The 17,301-nt window shown below is 38.6% G+C and overlaps 1 protein-coding gene and 1 long non-coding RNA gene across 6 annotated transcripts; both read left to right on the forward strand.

The window, feature by feature from the left end:
- On the forward strand, window positions 1,420–7,080 carry LOC8066776. The gene is made up of 4 exons (XM_002439551.2): window positions 1,420–1,798; window positions 6,319–6,388; window positions 6,486–6,584; window positions 6,848–7,080. Exons 1-3 carry the CDS (start codon window positions 1,610–1,612, stop codon window positions 6,539–6,541), a joined length of 315 nt encoding a protein of 104 aa, XP_002439596.1. The 5' UTR covers window positions 1,420–1,609; the 3' UTR covers window positions 6,542–6,584; window positions 6,848–7,080.
- Window positions 9,527–16,746, forward strand: LOC110430233. Of its 5 annotated transcripts, XR_002447561.1 has the most exons (4): window positions 9,527–13,892; window positions 14,040–14,141; window positions 15,904–16,037; window positions 16,123–16,746. It is a non-coding gene; the product is annotated as an uncharacterized LOC110430233 (long non-coding RNA). The 5 variants fall into 5 exon arrangements; XR_002447559.1 differs by having other exon boundaries at window positions 15,904–16,133; XR_002447560.1 differs by lacking the exons at window positions 15,904–16,037; window positions 16,123–16,746 and adding an exon at window positions 14,541–14,889.

A 17,301-nucleotide genomic window follows, 5' to 3' on the forward strand; every position in this document is an offset into this window, starting at 1 on the left:
AGAGATGACTCACATACCCAACACCTATCTTCTTCTAAGATCTGATTAGCGAGGGCTTTGGAGTGACGGGAAGGCCGCCGTCGTTACGCCACCATCCCTACTTCTACATCAACATCGACATCTTCCTCCCAGCAAGGAAGGGTATGTACCCTCGGCAACTTCTACTTCGACTACCAATGGCAGATAGCCCTGCATAGTCACTAATCCACTGATGTGTTTACTTTAAATAGATTAGAGATCATGTGGTCTACTCCCTAATTTCTCTAACAATATAAGTCCCAGCCACATACGAATGAGCACGGGTCACATACGAGATACATAGAGTGTATGTAGGACGATAGAAACTCTGCACTGTTCGGTAGCTAGAAAAAGATGGATAAAAAGAATGAATAAAGCTTCAAACTTTTAATATTATTAGATTAGATAGTAGGTAGCATTATTATTATTATTATTATTATTATTATTATTATTATTATTATTATTATTATTATTATTATTATTATTATTATTATTATTATTATTATTATTATTATTATTATTATTATTATTATTATTATTATTATTATTATTATTATTATTATTATTATTATTATTATTATTATTATTATTATTATTATTATTATTATTATTATTATTATTATTATTATTATTATTATTATTATTATTATTATTATTATTATTATTATTATTATTATTATTATTATTATTATTATTATTATTATTATTATTATTATTATTATTATTATTATTATTATTAAAGATCAGAGATATGGATAATGGGATATACTCCCTCCGTCCCAAAATATGTATCGTTTACACTTCCTGAGAAATAACTTTGACTAAATATATATTAAAAAATATTAATATTTGTGGTACATAATTAATATCACCAGAAAGATCTTTGGGCCTAGTTTTTTAACAAGTTTATTTAGATATATAAATATTATATGTATTTTCTGTAAATCGGGTCAAACTTGTGGCACGAAAACTAGAAAAACACTTAATTGGGGACAGAGGGGTAGATTAGAAAGGCACGAAAACCTCGGAGTATTTCATTATCTTAAAAAACACAGTAATTTATGTACTTCCTTTGTCTAAAAAATATTATTTTAAGTTTTCGTGTTATAAGTTTGACTCAATTTATAAAAAAATATGTATAATATTGATATTTTTAAGAAAATTTATTGAAAAAGATACTTAGACCAATTTTAGTAGAGGTTTTACCAGTTATGCATATTTATTAGAGCGCCCTGTGAGCGTGGTGAAGCGTCGGAAGCTGTCCGGTTCCGAGTACAGAGCACCGCATCCGCTTCGAAAACCGCGTGCGGTGGCGGCTCTTTCTGCCGACTCATCCCGCAGGTTGCGCAGGCAAGTTGTAGAAAAGGGCAAAAACCCAAAGCCAAGCGCACAGCAATTTTACACAAACGCCCCTTGCTCGCCGGCTATTTGTATTTTCCGCGGCTCGCCCCTCGCTCTTTCTTCCTTTTTGTTTTCTTTTTCTTTTTTTTTCCCCAACCCGTCGTCGGCTGCGGCACTCCTGAAGCTCGGAGGAAGCCCCCAAGCCCTTGCCGCCGCCGGCGACGAACCCTACATCGGGAGGGACGAAGCGATGGAGGGCGTCAATGGAGTCGGCGGGTCGGAGAGCGAGCGGAGGCCGCTGTCGGAGGTGGTCGGCGACTGCGTCCAGCGCTGGTTCCAGGACGCGTACAAGGAGGCGCGCAAAGGGGACATCGCCAACCAGGTGCTTGTAGCGCAGATGTTCTTCTCGGGTTACGGAACCCCGAAGAACGAGTACAAGGTATAGCAACGCACCTTGTTTAAAATGAGATCTCTTTTGATTCAGGTTCCTTATTTAGTTGTCTGTCCTAGGTATGTAGATGGGGATTCGATTCAGCTTCCCTGTTTAATTTAATTTATTGTAGTTTCTCCTTTTCATAGCGATGATTTTTCTGTTTGGACGATCTTAAGGGACTCCTGGGTACTGGGTTTACCTGATTCAGCCAAGATTCAGATGTGTAGGGGTTTTAATATGTGGACTTGCTTCCTGGGTGGGAGAATTTTGAGTCGTTTCTAAAGAAAAAAAGATTAAGGGACGCCCTGTTTCATGATTAAACCACGACAGAAACAGAGTATGGGGAGCTTCGTTTCTCTTTCTGCCTGAAAATTTGGGAACTTAGTTGTTGAATTTTTGGCAGATGCAACATTAATATTAGTATTTCATCATAATCTATCCTAGTGATTCAGATCCAGCCTTAAGTTGCTTTGTTGGCAGTTAAGATACTACATCCAATGGGATTCAACAAGCTTTTGTAGTTCCAGACTGGTCAACTGCTGCTTTTCTGGGCCTTTTGTGCAATCTGTTGACAAGAACAGTTGTTTCTCAGTTTTGAGCACAAGCCGTGGTGTTTGTTAGTGCTGCATAGGTGTTGCTTTTTTTACTTGGTGATGAAATTATATATTTTTTGTTGTTAACTTCATGTTTGTGGTTGTGTCCTGTGTGCAATTCCTTGGAGCTTAAGGTTGATTGACATAGAAGTTGTTCTGTTCATTACTGTTTTTTTTTTGTTTTGCCACTAACAATAATAGGCTTAAAATGCTTTGATTCTCTCTTAAGCCGGAGTTCTTTTGGTGGATCTGTTCATTATCTACTTTCCGTGGATATGTGAATTTGGGTTTACTTTAGGTTAAAAATCACTACTTTACTGGTATAAAATATATAAAATATAAATTGACAAACAGTCCTTGAACTTTCCCAGCGGTGACATTTTGGTCCTTTCAAATTTTGATATTTAAGCCCTAAACTTGTACATCCATGTCATCTGGGTCCTTGACTTTGTCACGGGCGATAGAGTTTGGCGAGTAAGTTCAAAAGTAGACTAGAATGCTTCTTTTCTTTATCTATGGATATGCTTTTACAGTTCTAAAAATACATATATAGGTAACAATATCAGTGCTCTATGAATGGTGAAATTTCTTTTTTTTCTTGGAGTATATAAGGAAGCAGAATGTGATTGATGTGTTGCGTGGTGAACCTGGCCTTCTATCCTCCTTTTCAGTTTTCACATCTCAGAAAAATAGCACACTAGGTATACATTTTTTTCCTCAAAAACGCAGGAGAGCTGTGCCTCTTTATACTAAAGGGGGTGTTTGCGAATGCTCCGCTCCACGTTTTTGAGCTCTGCTCCATGTTTTTTATCCAAACGATTTCAGCTCCACGCACTCTATTCGAGGAAAGAGGGTGGAATTGTGAGAGCACCTAAAGAGGTGCTCCACAAACTCTAGTTTTTATGGAGATGCTCCACGATGGAGTTTGCGGAGCAGTCCCAAACAGCCCCTAAGAAGAGAAAAGGGCAAGAGCCCAAACAATCCCACAAACACCACCCACATGCTGTCACGCCCCAACAGTTAAAAGGATTACATTTGCACCCATGACAAAAACCACACAAGGGGACCACTACTGAGCTAAACACTCTAAATGCTGGGGAGGAGGGCAGTCAAGAATGATAGCCCCCTCGAGCCCATGCCATAGACCACAAGCGGCACTTCTTGCCAGCTATGATCAGAGTACGAGCTAAGTTTGGAGCTGCTCCATAAAAAAACATACCCATTGCGATGGTTCCATATAGTTCAAGCTCCGAGTATAATGAGCGAATTAATTCCTGCGTCATCAACCCATCAACGGTGCTGCTGCTAGCTTTCTCCCTCCAAGCATGGAAGGATAATTCTGTAGGCTGAGGGGGCAAGGTCTGAAGACCTGTCTGAATAGATTGAACCAAAATTCTCTTGCGAACACACAGTGGACAAGGAGATGGTTGATAGTACCCTCTTCTTGGTCACAAAGGGGACAGTACTCCGGATGAAGTTGCCCATGACGTGCTAGGTGATCAGCCGTCGAGCACTTATTGTGTGGGACCAGCCACACAATGAAGCGACATTTGGGCGGTGCCCTTGATTTCCAAATCCTTTCGCACGGTCCAAAAAGAGTAGAACCCAAAAAAGAAAAAGAAACCTTCGTATTCCAACTTAACCAATATTGTCCATTGGAGGAGAGCCTCCAAAAGTGTCTATCCTCAACCTCCGGCTGCAGCTGAAAATCCATCAGTAGATCCCATAAATGAAGGTAGTCAACAACCACACCAAATGTGAGAGCTCCTTGAATGTCCGAAATCCAAGCCCGGTTAGTGAGGACGTCTCGGACAGTGCGCTGCTTAACCCTCCTTTTAGGGATAGCTGCGAAAAGGCGAGGGGCAAGGTCTGCAATGCATTGCCATGGAGCCACCGATCTGTCCAGAAAAGAGTATCCACCGCTTTGATAGCCCATGGAGGAAAATCAAAAGCCATAGTAGCCAAGTAAATGAGCATCCCAATGAGAACAGATTGTACTTGTACCCTTCTTCTAGCCCTTGTCATTAGATCTACCTTCCAGCCGGGAGTTGAAAAACTACATAGTTCCTCTTATGTTGGATCTCTTTTCAAATTTCAAGTGGAACTCCCATTGAAACAAGGGAGTGAGAACTTGCTCACCCGACTATCATTCAACAAAAGCTTAAGAAGTACATAGGAACTAGGTATACATTCAAAAGCCAGTATGCTAAGTATCGATCTCACCATGGCATGGCAATGGTTCAAAGTTGAAACACCGGCTGAGCCACTTGTATGGCTTGTTGACTTGGGAACCTCGGTCACAAAGCATATCTGACGCCATGGGCTTCAAAAATCGGAAAAAAATTGGGTGCGGGAGACACGTATCCAATCCAACGAAGTATGGCCACCGTGGCTCATCCTCCGCACCGCTTGTAACCTCCAGCTATCAGCACACGGCTTGCATCTAGTTTGCTTGCCGTTTGATCGAGTCCGGACTGGGGTGCCCACAGAAACACGGTGCAGTCTCCCCGCACCCAATTTTTTTCCCTAAAAATCTTACATCTGAGTGTGCTGGCTGGACTAGGCAAGCTGGTGTGGGTGCAAACCAAACAGAACTTAATCAACTAGAGGATTTCATCGTAGTTGTATCGATCTTTTACCATTTTATAATCATTGAGGTCTGAGTTCTTGAGAGAATGCATTTAGAGGTTTACATGGTTGCACTAGTGTTGATTATTAAGATTTAGGGGCTCTGAGCTCCCTAGTATACTATTATTTAACGAACTATAGTAAGTTGGAATCCATATGCACCACCCTGGTTTAAGGCCTTGTTTAGTTCCCAAAATTTTTCAAGATTCCCCATCACATCGAATCTTGCGGCACATGCATGAAGCATTAAATATAGACGAAAACAAAAACTAATTACGCAGTTTACCTATAAATCACGAGACGAATCTTTTGATCCTAGTTAGTCTATGATTAGATAATATTTGCCACAAACAAACGAAAGTGCTACAGTGGCGAAATCCAAATTTTTTCCCAAACTAAACAAGGCCTAAGTTGTCTTAACTCAAGTTTGGGTATTTCTTTTAAATGATGATAATGAAAACCCACATGGTTCCTCTTATGTTGGATCTCTTTTCAAGTGGAACTCCCATTGAAACAAGGTAGTGAGAACTTGCTCACCCTACTTCAAGGAAAGCTTAAGAAGTACATAGGAACTAGGTGGGCTGTGGACTTGTACTTAGTGTTTAATCACTGATTTGGTCATTCAGACCTAGAGGAAAAGAAGGTCTGACTGCACTACTTTTAGATGATCATGTTATTTTTATTTTTGACCCATTTTTGTGATCTGTATCTGGCCATTCTTTTCTCATATTTCTTAGTAGAGCCTAGGTATGCACTTATGTAGTTTTGCATCTGTTGTGTAAATCACAAATAAAAGTGCACTTCACTGTTGAATTTTGTGATGGTTGAATCTGAATATTTCCTTGGATTAATGATACGCTTGATGGTTTTGTATCTTATATACGCTTGAATATTTCCTTGGATTAATGATACGCTTGATGGTTTTGTATCTTATATAGGCCTTGTTTAGTTCCCAAAAAAATTTTGCAACAATTTTCAGATTCCCCGTCACATCAAATCTTGCGGCACATGCATGGAGCATTAAATATAGATTAAAAAATAACTAATTGCACAGTTTGCCTGTAATTTGCGAGACGAATCTTTTGAGCCTAGTTAGTCAATGGTTAGACAATATTTGTCAAATACAAACGAAAGTGCCACAGTGTCCATTTTGCAAAAAAAAAAAATGGGAAGTGTTTACAAATTCATGTCCCTTTTTTGTCTGTCTGCATGTGGTGGTTTCAAAGTTCCTCTGCCCCATTAGCTATACTACTCTGATTGTACTTTCTCCTCTTATTTCCTTATATTATTGTCTTCTATATACAGGGAAAACAATGGATGGATAGGGCATCAAGGTTCAGGTCTTCAGCTTTGAGGGTTGGCATGAAACGTCCAGGTATTTCATCAATAAAGTTTGTTTGAGTTGATCTCATTTAAAGGTTTTCACATCTTGGGTTTTAAACGTTTTCTTTCCCTGACTTCTTAAATTTCAGGATACAATGCAAGTGACTCAGACTCTGATGATGAAAATGATGACGCCAACCAATAACAATCAGTTACAACTTGAGTTATTTAGCTAGGAGATTCACAGGGTAAGAAAGTTTTGTATAAGCTGTTGCTCGCTTTTTCATGATACCTAATATTTCCCTAACCCTAAACCCTATCCCTAGGATAAAATTTCCTTAGTGTTGGGACTTTAGGGTTGAATTACTTGGTGGTTTATGCATGTATCACTACTGAGCTTGTGGTGATTAGATATCCTGACCTTTGTCATTCCGTGTGCCACTGTTGCATGCTCTGTAGCGCAATGGAGTTCCTCAGGTGTTTAATGACAGAATTGAATTTATATTTTCAGGTAATTACAAAGTTGTGGTTAATCTAGTGTCAGTCCCAGCAACTTGAGCATGCTGGGACTGCTTTCGATTGGGATACTACTGTGCGTGCCAGCAATCAAGTAAATGTTGTAAGCCCATTTGGATGCTTCAAAGTACAGTGTACTCAGTGTCTGCTTGAAAAAACAAGGGGATTATGACTTGGCCATGTTTAATTATATTTATTAATTCATTTTTACACCTGTTTTTTTTTTCATTTCCCTATCAAACCAAGCATATCTAATGTTGAAAATCCATTTTGTGGGCTTATTTTAAATCACTCTGTAAATTGGTCCTGCTTCGTTTTAGAGCCATTCTATATAATTTTTGGAGGCAAAAGGCTGTCAGGATATTGCTGTTTTGCAGCTAAACTCCATTGTTATTTGTTATTACAAATTACAAATTGGAACGGCGCTGGATTACAATTTTAGACGCTAGAGGGTAGGACGGCCTTGAATGTTGCAGGGCATGTGAACGAAGTTGCTAGCGGAGATCGGCTTCGATTGGTAGGGAAGCAGGGTACGCAACGGAATTAGAAATTGGAAATTATATACGTATTATAGATGAAATCGTCCTTTGATAGAACGAAATTTGGGAAACATGATATTCTTTTGTTATAAACGAAATTTAACTTTAAACGTGATTTGGGTGGACCGACAGGAAATTGCTCCGGCTGGCCCACGGCCATGACAACGCCGTGCCGGCAGCCTGCCTCCCTGAGTGACAGCCGTGCCGTACCCCGGCCGGACCAACTCAAAATCGCCGCCTCCGACAGACGATATCTTGAAGTTGCTTACTGATTGGACGAAAATGGAAGCAAAAATTAGTCCCTCTGCCCTAAAATGAAAGAAAATTTTACGAAGTCAAACAGTCGCAAATTTAACCAATCTAATCATTGAATATATTTTTAAAATGAATCTATTTAAAAGATAAATACGGAACTATTTTCAAAATATTTGGTAAATTTGGAATTATTTGACAACGAAACTTCCACTTTTTAACAGAGGGAGTATAATTTTTAAGAGCCGTGCCGGCTTCCCATGGGACAAAACACAAAGTAAAGTCGTTCTATGGTGAAAGATTTTTCTATATTGTGTTTTTTTAAAAAAGCTTATCGATGATATATTTTTGTAAATTTCATTCAAAATTGTATTAAGAAAATCAAAATGTATGCTTAATTTGGATGCGGAACCTTGGCTGTTTAGAGCATCTCCAGCGGCTCATCAATAATTCATCTCCAATAGAACGGTGTTGGTGATCATTAATAGTGCCTTTTGGAATATTAGGAAAGATGCTCCAGCAGATCGTCAATAGTCTTTTCGAAAATAGACGACACCCACGTATCGGAATAGAGGATGTGGGAGAAAGAAAATGACATTTGTTGTGGTCCTAGCACTATTGGGGGAGATGCAACTCCTCTTTATTTTTTTTGGGGGTGGGGGGAGATGAACATCTTTTCGGTAACAAAAAAAGGAAGAACTATGGAGAAGCTGTTGGAGCAATGAAATTGTCTCATCTCCCTCGATATGATAGTTTTATAGGGATAAAGGATGGTATTAGGAAGTTGTTGGAGATGTTCTTAGGTGTTCAAGTGAGGAAGGCTTGAAAACGGAAGATTACAGTAGCAATGCCCTGACGCTCGTGGTCCTAAAACTCTGCAAAACCGAGACTAGAGCACCAAAGTAGAGTTCTTGAATGAATAAAAAAGAACATTCCAGCAGTATTACTTTCTACTACTATATATATATATTGATTAAAATGGCTAGTCAGAGGTCATGCCACATTCAAGGAATACTAAAAAAAGCAACATTCAAGGAGATAGGTATCCCTGACTTCAGATAACGGATAACATTTATTCAATTCACTTTGGTCTGATCCGTTGAACAGCGATGAGACCAGCGGATCATGTTGCAGTCAGCACATTGTTTTCTCAAATCTCCTTGACATGTGGCCATGACGAGGTTGAGTATTGCCAAGGGCAGGCGACGTGTACCCTTTTGTTGTACTATAAACTAAACAATTCGCGTTTCAAGAAGATCACTGTCACATCCATGACCTTGCTTATTTGATGGACCAACTCAATAATTATGTACTGCATGCAAACTGTATTATAGAATATAACATTTTGAAATCGGGGTTGTACACGTGCATAGTTGGCAAGTCATCTGTCAAATATGACCTAAACCTTGAGAGAAGGAATCAGAATGACTTGCAAGCAGGACTACATGATATTCAGTTGGACCTGTGGTACTAGGACAGAAAAAAATTTCAGAAAACCGTAGGGCTCAAAGATTATACTTTTCTGACCTTTCTTTCCCTATCAAACTTTCTGGTCTAGTAATTCTTTTTCATGTATATTTGATTTTCATTGTTTTGATATAGTCCTTGGATGACATTTTATATATGCATATCAATAATATATACTAGTTGGCTTTTTCCCTCTAAGAGGCCATAATATGTATAACCAGTCTTCTTGAGGTCAGTTATTGAATATGCTTGAAAAACTAAAATATTTGATATGAGAGGGTGCCTATAGCTAGCCTACTCTACACATTATATCCGTGGAATTCTCCGGGAGACGAGGCTATCCACGTCAGCTTGAGGTACTGTTGCGATGGAGGACCCACAAAAAAAAAGGCCTCTTCCCCCTCAGCTTCAAAAAAAAAGAAGAAAAAAAATGCACACGCATACCTCTCCCCATCCTCTCTCTCTCGGTTCCTCCGGAGTCCCGACGCGGTGGCGGACGAAGCGACGACGCCCTTCCCTCTCCACATCTGGCGTCGCGCCGGCCGGGATGCCGTGGCGACCGCCCTCCAGTGCACCAGCGATGGCCTCGGCCTCGGCCTCCTCCTCGCGCATCCCTCCGCCTCCCTCTCGCTGTCCTCGCCAGCGCTTCCCCTTGTGACGATCTACCAGCGTCGCTCCTTCTCCGCCAGCCAGATACCTGAGCCAAATCCACCACTGCCGCATTCGCTCCCCTCTGAGGGCCGACCGGAGAAGGATCTTGCACCCCGTGCAACTCCCTCGCAGGTGAGGTTCTTGATGTGCCCTAGGGTTAGGATTAAACGTTGTTTTCTTGTCCGATTTGTGCTTTCTTGATCGAATCGACACACTTACTGTTTAATTTATGAATGCATATTTCGGTTTTTGTTGAGGTATCTTCGTTGTTCGCTGCATGCCCTTGGTTTGGTGTGTTGTAAGCTGCACCAGTTCAAAGTTCTGGAACATGACCTTCCATGTGCGGCAGCAGTGCTTACATTGTCCGATTTAGAGCATGAGGTAAGCAAGAGCATTCCTCAGTCCAAACTTTTTATTATTCGTGCAACACGTTATTTTAACTCATGGATGCCCACAATAACCAAATCTCTATGCTGCAGCTACTATATTTCTTTTCACCCATTGGGCAGAACTTGAATATGGCTCCCGTCATATATTTTTCTGTACTGAATCTTTTTCAAAACATGTTTAGCGACCACTGCACTTTTGTAATGAAAATATTCAAAACATGTTTACTGACCACTGCACTTTTGTAATGAAACAAAGAAGACATACAGACATAATCTTAATTCTTACAAGGACAGGAAGCCGGTGACAAATTTTTGGCCCTTTCATAAACTAGGATGGATTTCCTCCTCAATGAAATACCTCGAATTAATTATCACTGAAATATTGTTTCCTGAATATGGAGGTTGCACATATGTTGGTTTTCAAGCTGACATGTTATCATACAGTATCGAGTTTGTCTGTATATATGGAACTAATGGGATTCCTTGCTCCTGTCTATGAAGGTTATGGCCAGACAAAAGAGTTTGTTTCCTGTTGTAATTTTGTACAGATCCTATCTCTTATAGGACATCAACAAAAAAAGGGTTAGCCTTGAAATTGTTTGCATAGGCGGTACCCGTAATATCTGTGCTTTGTGCTTTGTTCATTTAAGATTTACTATCTTGTCATGTTGGCTCCACCATTTGGTTCTGGGCATGATATTCTCCTGTTAGGTTCAGCTAGCGGTATTATATAATCTTGCTTGATTATCACTGTCTTCGAGTAGAGATTCTTGATGATGCAGTTCCTTTAAAAATTCCATGTCTATTTAGTAGTTGGTATTAATGTTAGTATGTTTGATGTGCTCCTGCTCTAAAGCTAATGCTACTTAAGGTGTAGCATGCTAATTTTTTTATTCTATGCCATCTGTAAATTTTTTCAAACAATAAATTTCATTAGCAATTTAAGAGTTGCACCCTGTTGCCTCTATTGTATAGAGGCATTAGCGGAGCCTAAAGCATTTAGGAGCCCACAAAATTTTTATTGTGCAAAAATATTTAGATAGAAAATTACACGGGTCTACTTTGATATAAAGATTTTCTTTTTGAATGTTAGCCACGAGCCTGGCCGGCCACCCGGGTGGCCGGGCGGTGCCTCCGTCAATATATAGAGGACAAAGAGTGCTTTTTTCCTTGGGCTAATCCTGCTGCATAGCATTAGAGGCAAAAAAAAGATGCTTTACTCAATACAGATCCCTGGTGAGGATTCTTGCTACGGGCACTGCTCATTTGCAGTGGTTGTCAATAAATATCCATGCTGAGGGTTGATGCTACATGTGCTGGTGGTTTCTTCGGCGTCACGAAATTTAATTTCAATATATAAGTGCAGAACTGTAGGTCAATTCTGGATTGATTTAGTTGATAATTCAGTCTTCGTGTTGATGCTATTCTATCTATGTTTTCCCAGCTTTCATATTCTTTGCTTTCCATCTTCGTGACTGTACTCAGCTCAGTGGTGATAGGGTGCTGCTAATACATGTAACAGATAGATTTTGTAGCTACAATGCAGAGTTTTTATTACTATGTTTCTATTGCCAATCCCGTAGTCTATTTAATAGCACATACTACTACCAAGAACTTCACCTAGAATGGAATTGCTGCTTTTTTGGGTATTCTCTCCATATCTACATTTCTCGGGAACTTTCATGCTATTTCTCCTTTTTACATTATTACAATCCAGAGGTTACATTATTCTTTTGTTTGTTCCCAGGTATCCGAATAGACAACTATTTCTCCATTTCTATTTCTGCTTTTCATGTTCACATGTGTCCACCATGGCTTCTGACTTCCCTCCAAGATTCCAGCATCATGCATGGTGTAGTACCATCTGTGTTCATGCTGCAAGGAGATGTGATAGATCATTATTCATTACCTTTGTTTTAGAAATACCTGGTTTTGCACATATTTAGTTTGTATCACTGCTTGTAGTGCATATTTTTTCTTTCTTATATTTGTCTGTACATTAAGTACCTTTCTCTATTCATGAATTTGCATGAAAGCTTTTTGCCTGCTAGCTTGTTACCTGTTGTCTAAGACACTTTATAGAGGTATACATATAAAAAAGAGTGTCATTTGCTGGTTTCTCCATGAAGGCTTGAGATTACAGCGAGGTACAGTTCATAGCACACCAGCTTTCATTTTTGGGTTTTGTCCTCAGCTCATTGCTTACGTACATATCTTTTTAAAATCTTGATCTTTGGTTATTAAGATTTTGTCTCGGGAAAAAAAGCTGCTCTACAAAAAAGTGAAATCTTCATGATGAAAATATAATTCATCAATGAAAAAAACATTCAAACACATAGTTTTATTGGTACTGTCTTTTTCGTAAATTATTATACCGAGATCCTACTATCCTACCATGAATGACAAGGACCTACTGTCATTTTTCTGCCTTCACATGCTGCGTATGTTTGGATTTAAGAGATCTCGTACCAAAAAACAGGGATATAGTTGCTGATATTTTTTCCCCCATGAGTGTCAATATTTTGACACAGGCTATTTTTAACATGTCCGGTTTCTAACAGGCCGTTGTGTTGCTCTCCATATTGTATTTCATCAACTCAAGATCATTGTTGTGCTATCTGTGTTAGGCTTCAGCAGTTAAAGAGAATCAATGAGTACCTTAGCTATCAGTGGTCAGGATTCATTGCTTTCAGCACTGCTTATTTAAGTCTATTATCCATGACCTCCATGTGTGCTTCTAATGTTACTTCATCACTTTAACTGCCTTGCTTATCTAAGTAGTTGTGCATGTCTGCTTTACCTATTGTATTATCAGCATATTCCTTTTATTAGAATTAGAACTTTTTGTTATTTCTATAGTTAAGGCTTCATTTACGGTCTCACCTCATTTTCTTAACCGAAAAAAGATTCAAAGAAGTGCTTCCTGTCTCTATTGCATGTTTTGTATAGTCGGTAGTGTCATATATAACTGAAAATTATTATGTACATAATGCTATGTGTTTTTTTGGTCAGACAGTACTGAAAAGATTCTTCAATGCTGATAGCTGTACATCATGACTATGCATAGGCCAATGCCTGCAGGAATGAAACTGGTTACAGTTAAGAGCAACAATTGCATAGACATACATTCAATTGGCTGTGTTATTCATGCAAATGATTGAATTCAGATGTTTGCATTTTTTATGCATAAAAATTATACAAACATTTAAGTGGAGAGACATTTCTATGTGTTTTTCTCTCCTTTTTCCTTTTATCATCTTTTCTTGGATTTTGTTATCACTTCTCACCACATTTCCTTCCTATATATGCCTCGTGATCTTGTACATATGATATATGATGTTAGCTGTTCTTGTCCTTTTATTATTTTTCTACAAAGAAGTGGCGATAACATGTCACATATTTTGCCCTTTTATTATTTTTCAACTGTTTACAGAAACATGTTTCTACAATGGCATCTTCTTGTATGCCCACATATATGTGTCAGTTCTACCAATGAGTGTTTAAATTAACTTGGAGAAGGTAGACAATGATGGAAGGTTCTGTGAGTCTTCAAAAATGTTTCTAAACATTTTTTGGCAGGTTCCTTAATTCTTCTTTATGTTTGTATGTATGGGCAACCAACATGGTTTGAGATCATTTCAGATTACATCAGAGTTTCCATGAAAGCACTTTTGGTGTATGGTGCATGTGACGAAATTAACAGATAAGCTCAACTGAACCGCCCAAGGCTCCAATAAGTCAGGTACTATTATGCACTGAATTGTAAGTAGTAATTTTCAAGAAGTTTCACTTTAGTTATGGGTTGCAGGTTTTAGTAGTCCTTGCATCTCAGGTTGCAAATATGCTGCTCTTTTTTGGACACTTACATAATTCCTTTACCGTTTTGCAGGTGCACAGGTTCATCTGCTGCTCTATTGATTTTTATTGTTTTAATTCTAGCTATATATATAAGTCCACCCAACAGCATTGCCCAATTGCAGTAGCGCATATGGTAAGTGCAATTAACTAATACTTAAATGTAGATGAATTCTTTAGTTTAGACATAGCTATTTGCTTCATCCGACTTGGTGCTTGCTTTGACTGTTTTTTTGGAACCCTATCAGGATTAGGGGAGGTGTGATTGCCTGTTTACTTTTTTGGTACCTGATTTGTACAGCAACATTGGAAGCCTTGTTTTTTTGAAAGGTTCCATGCATATAGGTTGTTCTAATTCACATCAGATTAGGGGAGGAGTGATTGCCTGTTTAATTTTTTCTACATGAACATTGGGCGCCTTGTCTCTTTAAACGGTTCCATGCATACAGTTTGGTCTAATTCAACATGGCTAATTGATTAGTATTGTTTCTCAATTTTACCTAAAATAATGTCTGAGAATGATAATCCTTCAAAGACTGTAGACAAGGTGGTTCAAAAAGGACTACAGACGCTTGGAGTTTGACCAGAAATATGACACACCATTGGTTGAAGTGGATGTTGTCTTCCATAATTCTCAAGTCTATATCCAAGTCTAACAAAGGCTGCAATCCACTTACTAATGACCCTGTATAATATCTCTGTCCAACACTCTATAATGCTTTTGTATACACACTATACTTCGCCATGTAGCAAACTTTAGTTGTTTTCTGCACCTATATATTTGGGCTACATATCTGTGGTGCTAGCGAACTTAAACTCTAAATTGGATGTAATATTCCATATGTATAATTATCCTCATTATATTGGACTTTGGCCTCTCAAAACTCTCACATTCGGCACCGCCGCAACTATTGTATGTTCCATACTTATCCTCCATAGGAACGCTATCACACCATGAACCAAACTAAGGTCTTATGCAGTCGCACGCGAGGGCGCGTGCCCTCCACTAGTAACATAAAGGACACTACTCAGCGGTTGATGAAGACGCTGGATATACTTTATATCATGTTCATTTATCTCTCCTTTTTTGTGTTTCATCTCTATAGCATGAGAGGGTGCCCTAGTTTGGCAAGCCTAGGGAACACTAGAGTGACGCAATCTCGTTTAGGTGAGCGCCCACTGATCTATCGGAAACTAAAGGAGCTTATCGGAACTTATCGGTATTCACTTTAATTATATAGATTTTAGAAAAAGTCTCAACTACTAATAGCTAACAAGTTAATTATTTTTAATGAACCTTTGTGCCCATGGATTTGATGGTACAATCATATCTCATGATTTTGTCAAGTGGCTAATTTTGATTCATGAGGTCATGCCTTGCACGTTTACGTAAGACAAATTAAGTGAATCTTGTGTCATCTCAATCCCTTGGATGTGTTTATATGCATATGATTTGCGTACATGTGTTCATAGAGGTGATTGTGCATACATTGTAAGTGTCTGTGTTGTGCTGTGTAATTCTCATAAAAAAATTAAAGGGCGACATATAGAAGATCTTTATGCTGAACATTTGTGGACTAAAAGAAATAAACGTGGTTTTCATTCACTGATGAACTTGGTGAAGTAAAAGCTTCAAGTACCTTACTATAGCTTTCCTTAGCGTTTGAAAATTAGTAAATAAATGCTATTGTCTAATTTGCTCTAATGATTATTTACATGTTGACAAACGTTGCTTAAGGGGGTGTTTGGTTGGGAGTGTTAAAGTGATTAGTGTCCAATCATGAACTAACTAAGCTTAAAAGATTCATCTCGCAAATTACTCTCTACCTGTGTTTTTAGTTTCATAAATAGTCCATATTTAATACCTCATGCATGTATCTAAACATTTAATGTGACAGGAGTTAAACTTCAACTGAGCAAACCAAATGGGGCTAACTCTGCGCGATCTCGATACGACAATAATCCTATCTATGGACATCTCATTTATTACCATCTTATTATGGTTTTGATTAGAGACATACTTATACCAAGGGTATGCTTTGCTGTAGGACTTTGAATTCAAACACACATTAAATTAAAGAGTCTTATTTTAAGCACTGATTTGATTATGTTTCTAGTGTTTTTATTCGATTCAATGTCAACCCCAAGACTGCCGTGAATCTTTGAGACATGCATGCTGTCAGTAAAAAACAGTAGATAGTTTGTGGTGAGGTGCTGTGATGCATGAATGTGAGCTTGTTGATTTAGTCCCGTCGGCTTCAACCGTGTTTGAATTCACAGGAAATCTCCAACAAGAAAAGACTTTTGGTCTTCTCCTGTCAACGACATGGATTAAGATTTGTAAGATGACTGAACTGATCTGATGCTTAAGCATGTGTTGAACAACATTTTTGTCCACATTCCTTTTACCAAAGACCGATTCCAATGAAACTGCTGACGACCAGCGTAGAACCAGAGCTAGCTTTACTCACAAATTAAAATATATCCTTTTTTAAATTGCACAGTGCAACACATACATTCACAACACACGAACACTTATTTCTATGAACACACGTGTGTAAAACCTATCTCTATGAGCACCTTCTGAAAGACTGAACCGACAGATCAAGAAATTCGTGAAGTTACCATAGCGTCTCGTTGCCGACAGAGACATTGTCTAGCACTGAAAATATAGCGTTGTTAAATCCTGGAATAAATCTAGAAAAATACGAGCACCTTTGCCAAGTCAAAAATTTAAATCCAGGTTGGCAGGTTCCACCACAACGAACTCAACCAGCTGATTTATGATAATTCGTGCAAATATAATCTATGATCAATTCACCCAACCTCCGATAAGAAACTAGCTGATCCATGATTCAATGTTTCTAGTGTTTCTTATGTTTTTTTAAAACAAAACATATGTCAAGACATGAATATATGTTCCTGCATTATATACGTAACTGTCCGAGAGAAGGGGAGTACGCACCTAATCCTAATGGCAACGCCGCAACGCAGCACATAATTTTGTAGCCACGGCCTTCTGTTTAGATTAACTGGAAAATGATCTGGAAATTAAAGCCAGCGCATAATTTCGCTGTCGTCTGTGTGAAACCGAGAGGATATAGTCTGTATGGCCGGCGTGTTGTGTTTGGGGACCTCTAGCGACAGGCCACTTGTTTGACAATAATATACATACTCTGGTCTTGTTTAGTTCCCAACTCAAAAAGTTTTTACTCATCACATCGAATATTCAGACATATACATAAAATATTAAATATAGATAAAAAATAAACTAATCACACAATTTAGTTAGAAAT

Source organism: Sorghum bicolor, chromosome 9 (assembly GCF_000003195.3).
Source record: "Sorghum bicolor cultivar BTx623 chromosome 9, Sorghum_bicolor_NCBIv3, whole genome shotgun sequence".
Taxonomy (NCBI): Eukaryota; Viridiplantae; Streptophyta; class Magnoliopsida; order Poales; family Poaceae; genus Sorghum; species Sorghum bicolor.

Coding starts and splice junctions, on each gene's coding strand:
- LOC8066776 (XM_002439551.2), top strand. CDS start 1,610: ATGGAGGGCGTCAATGGAGTCGGCGGGTCGGAGAGCGAGCGGAGGCCG. Junction 1,799..6,318: donor CCCCGAAGAACGAGTACAAG/GTATAGCAACGC, acceptor TTCTATATACAG/GGAAAACAATGGATGGATAG. Junction 6,389..6,485: donor GGTTGGCATGAAACGTCCAG/GTATTTCATCAA, acceptor CTTAAATTTCAG/GATACAATGCAAGTGACTCA.